The sequence below is a fragment of the Dendroctonus ponderosae genome, unplaced genomic scaffold (assembly GCF_020466585.1).
Source record: "Dendroctonus ponderosae isolate FM_Combo_2020 unplaced genomic scaffold, Dpon_F_20191213v2 Dpon_F_20191213_6, whole genome shotgun sequence".
In the NCBI taxonomy this organism is placed as follows: domain Eukaryota; kingdom Metazoa; phylum Arthropoda; class Insecta; order Coleoptera; family Curculionidae; genus Dendroctonus; species Dendroctonus ponderosae.
Genome location: NW_026018814.1, coordinates 490,996 through 495,426, shown reverse-complemented (window position 1 = coordinate 495,426; position 4,431 = coordinate 490,996). Strand labels below are relative to the sequence as shown.

At 35.9% G+C, this 4,431-nt stretch overlaps 1 protein-coding gene across 1 annotated transcript in view; it reads right to left on the bottom strand.

Moving 5' to 3' along the window:
• Positions 1-4,124, bottom strand: part of LOC109541891 — a 15,198-nt gene extending 11,074 nt beyond the window's left edge. The window contains exons 1-2 of the mRNA XM_048667235.1: positions 3,158-4,124; positions 797-1,020 (exon numbers count right to left, since the gene is read on the bottom strand). Of these exons, the coding sequence (XP_048523192.1) occupies positions 797-1,020; positions 3,158-3,185 (252 nt within the window). The 5' untranslated portion in view covers positions 3,186-4,124. The remainder of the gene's footprint in view (positions 1-796; positions 1,021-3,157) is intronic.
• Positions 4,125-4,431: the final 307 nt, after the last annotated feature.

Sequence of the window (4,431 nt, the reverse complement as noted above, 5' to 3'; positions counted from 1 at the left end):
ATCAAAGGCGATGAGGCAGTGGGCGAAGTGATCTCCCGTGCTTTCCGACTAAGACTGTCGTATTTATGCGGCCACAGGGGATCCAGTAGTTGAACCAGTCTTAATCGGAAAGCACGGGAGATCACTTCGCCCACTGCCTCATCGCCTTTGATAATGTCCAGCGCAGTTGTGGACGAAACGTCAGGAAGAAGTTTCCATGGACCACGGCTTCAAAGCCCGGAAAACATTTCTAAATGTGACTTTTTTTGATTACTCGATGCCATTTTCTTTGCGAACATCTAAACTAGTGCAACGCACGAGAAAAAGGACTAATTAATCGAATGCTTAGGTTGAAATGATCATAAATAACCAAGATTGTTGAGTCAATATTTGGCACCGTTGGCCCATTGTTGTAAGACTGCAGCGCAAATAGCCGAAAATCCACCATCCACATGAATGTATTGTTCTTATTTCACAAGCGATTTGTGCTGGAACTTTCTCCTTTAAACCCGCATGGCAATATTTGTTTTACAACTTAGTTTACAAGAAAAAACACGCGCAATTTTCAATGCTTTTTTGGAAATTTTACGGCAAATTCCAGGCAGTTTGCACTGGTTTCTCGTATGATTCCAAAAACGCAAATTAACCAATTACTGAGGAGTCATCAAGATAAGAGGTCAACACACAGATTAATTTACATGCGAGAGGAAAGTTGATGAGACAAAAGCAAAAAGAATCTTGTTCTGGTGAAAACATTTGGATGTTTTAGTTGTTTAGGTCCGTTAATGCGTAAAATAGAGCAAAAGACGAACTTTACCTGGCACCATGTCGTGGACACTCTATTATCTATCATCCGCATATCGGACATGGCCAATGGATAAAGCTGAGCGCCGTAAACATTGTATCTCAAATAAAGAGGAACTCCCAATATAAGGGTTGGAACCACAACTCCCAAGATGCATAATCGCACCACCCGCAAGGGTCCCTTGAGATTCTTCGACGATCTTCTCTCGTAGACTCCAAAGGTTTGTAGCGGCAGCTCTGCAGGGAAAAATACATGTTTTTAGTGATAGTCAGTTCAAATAACATGGCAAATGTCTAAGTGAAAATCCAAATATTGATCATGCAAAAAGCAAATGCTGGTCGACGTCTGTGTTAACATGTTTGGCTTGACTTTGCACAAATCTCATTTATTGATAGCATTGTCAAGGACTGGCTAGAAAATGTGTTAATTAGACCAAAAATATATCGAGGAATATTTATTTTGCAATTCTTTGCTTCAAAAAAGTTTGTTTGTTGTTCCCTTGGCTCTAACACACACACACTTTTCCAACGGAATTTTCCATATGTGCTTAACCAAGATAGTTTTGATGCAACAGAGCGTTCTTCTGTTTAAAAGTGTCTTTAACACATACGCAATTTTTTCAGTTTCTGGTCATCAATTAAATCGCTCTATAAATTTCGTGTTGTTGCTGCCAAAAAGGACAAAAAATCGGAGTTTACGATGATATTTGCCGATTTTGTTAAAGTTTGCCCGTCGATTTGGTCGGACTAGCAAAATGTTGATGAACTCTAATCGTAAATTAATCCCAACAAAGAACCAATGTTTTTCCTCAGTTTTATTAAACAAAGTATACGGTTTTTTTATTGTTTGTTATTGTCAATCTTGCAAATAATTTGCTTTTATAGTGAATTTTTCGAAAGTTTGTCCATATACTTAAACGTTTTTTGGATTTGACCAAGAAAACATGCTTTCCTGAATAATTTCAGAAATTTGTATTAAAATTAAACCAATGAGCGATTTTTTGAAAAATAATAAAAATCTGAATGGAAATTGTCTCTCCTTAGCGATGTATTTCCATCGTTATTTGCGCATTAATTTCTCAAAGGAACACATTTTTGTAGAAAACGAGTCAATTCTATTGAATAAAGCATACGTTTTTCTCTTGTGGTTAATATTTCTAATTAATTCGCATTTTTAGTGGATTTTGAGGAAATTTGAGTAGATCATGCCTTTCTGTATAATTGTTGAAATGAGCCATTCTTAAGAAAATGATAAATCATCTCTTCTTAGGGATGTATATCGATGTTTAGTTGCACAATAATTCCTCAAAAGCGCCAATTTTTTCACGAAAGACCTTCGATCTATTGAACAAAGCATRTGTTTTTATGGTAGTCCACAGTTCTAACCAGATTGTGTTTTCGTGAATTTTAGAGAAATTTGAKAAGATYGAYTGACAATMATTTTCRACGATTTCAAATGGCATATTTGAATATTTATTCCTGAAAAACCAAAAGTYTTAACGATATTTGAGATTTTTCCTATRGAACGGGATTTTTTCTYTTAATGGCCGAAATTTTCAAATARAGCACATTAACGATTTTTGAWAAATGATTAAAARTGTGGATCCAATTGGTCATTTTTTAGTTCTTTATACAATCGGTTTTTTAAGGTGTTACTTAAAACTATTGCATAAACATTTTTCTATGGCAGTCAAACTATCAAGCAAATTTGCYTTTTTRCTSTCATTTTTGGGAAATTTTAAGATCCACTCACARTATTTTAAAARGATTTGAAAGKGCATTTTCTTTTATTTACTTCAACAGAACATGCTTTCCGGTATAATTTGAGAAAGTTTGTAWKAAAATTGAGCCGATTKTTGAAACATTTATAAAAGTTTGGACGCCAAACATTTGAAAATTTTGTGAAGATCCACTGACTAATTTACAACGAATAAAACGAGAATTTTGAAAATTAATTCTTGAAAATCCACTCTAACTACCTACATCTTGTTAGATGCCTTCAACAGAACATGCTTTCCTTTATTGGTTCCAAGAGTTTTGTTAAAAGTGAGCCGATGAGCGATTTTTGAAAAATGAATAAAGGTCCAGATGCCCAAAGCGATCTTCACGTATCCGTTACGATTTGGACTCTAGATTTTAGGTAGCTTTACAGAAAGATCCATGGGAGTTAGATCGGGACATCTGACCGGCCATTCTATGAGTCCATACCTCAACTTGGTTACTTGTGGCCAGAAGAAGTTAACAGGGAGAAAAACAAGCACTATTTAGATACCACTTTGAAGAAAATCACAACTTCTGTTTGATATCCACGTGCTTTGGACCTGTTTTGTCTCTAATGTCGTGAACTATTTTGCGAGTTTTCTCGTAAACTCACCTTCCAAATCCGTTCTTCGATTGCTCATACTCTTGAATTAACCACCTTTTAATGTCTTCTAAACCATTCACTKGGCACAAAARCGCGTTAGYTGGATTAACAAAAACTGCACCAATGCGGGCGATCAGAAGCAAATATCTTTGACGAAAAAAGAACCGCAGCCACACGCGTTATCTATCATGAGCGCCAATGAACCACCTTTTGTTTTGTTCCTTTTGTTTTAAAAATACCTGGAATATCTACTTAATTAGGTATTTCCGTTCTAATTGGTTCAAAAAACTTTGATTTACAAGTGCTATTTCTGGAGGCTGATAGCTGACTGAATGGGATAGCTGAGTTTGAAAGAAATGCGCTATTTAAAGCGTCTCGCCTTCATTTAAGTCGTTGTCTTACAATGAGTAGATGATAATTTGGCGCAGCTTCGTTGTTGTCTAAAACAAATTTTACGACTTTGATTCGGAATTCGTCATTGAGTTTGAGCGTGTGCGATGCTGTTGGTTAATTTGAATGAATGGCGCACTAAGTTAAGCGTGATTTTGCCACAAGGTGCACAATTTTCAGTGCGGGAAATTACTTTAACAAGAAATTCTCATCATTTGCGGATTATTTGCTTTCTGATATACCAACGATAATAGACGTCGTACGCAACAGCCCCTAATCTAGACTGAATAGTTTATGATACTGGAACCTTGATTATCAGCCACAAACTATTTTAATAAGAAGTTTTCGGTTCCCGGTACATTCAGTTGCAGAAACAAGCACTTGAAACAATGAATCCTCTGTGAAATACCTGAATTAAATATTTAAAAAAATGTAGTCACTGCACTCAACACTCAAATTGTTGTCTTTTTTTGTCAATTATTAATAGTCTTTAATCAGCAACCTGTGCTACATTATCTCTTAATCGACAGTTCGTTCTAGACTACTTGACATCGACTGAGCACGCCTGTTATTATCTATCGATAGAAATGTGGAGAAAGATAATAAAGAAATCAGTCCAAATTCGATAATGTTTACAACTAATTGAATGTAAATAATTACCATTATAAGATAATAGACCAGGGGCGTCTCAATAGTCCAAGGAATGAGCACACAGATTTTATAGAAATCGCTCAGAATGCGAATGTTTGCTAGCTCGAGCTCAATTTGGACGTTTTTCACAACTGCGCTCTTTCCGTTAAAAACATCGCGATTTAAAAGCTAAGTCCAGTAGGAGTTTGAAACTTTCACCATCTATAGCAGATGATTAGCTCTACAGATGCTGAAAGTCTTAT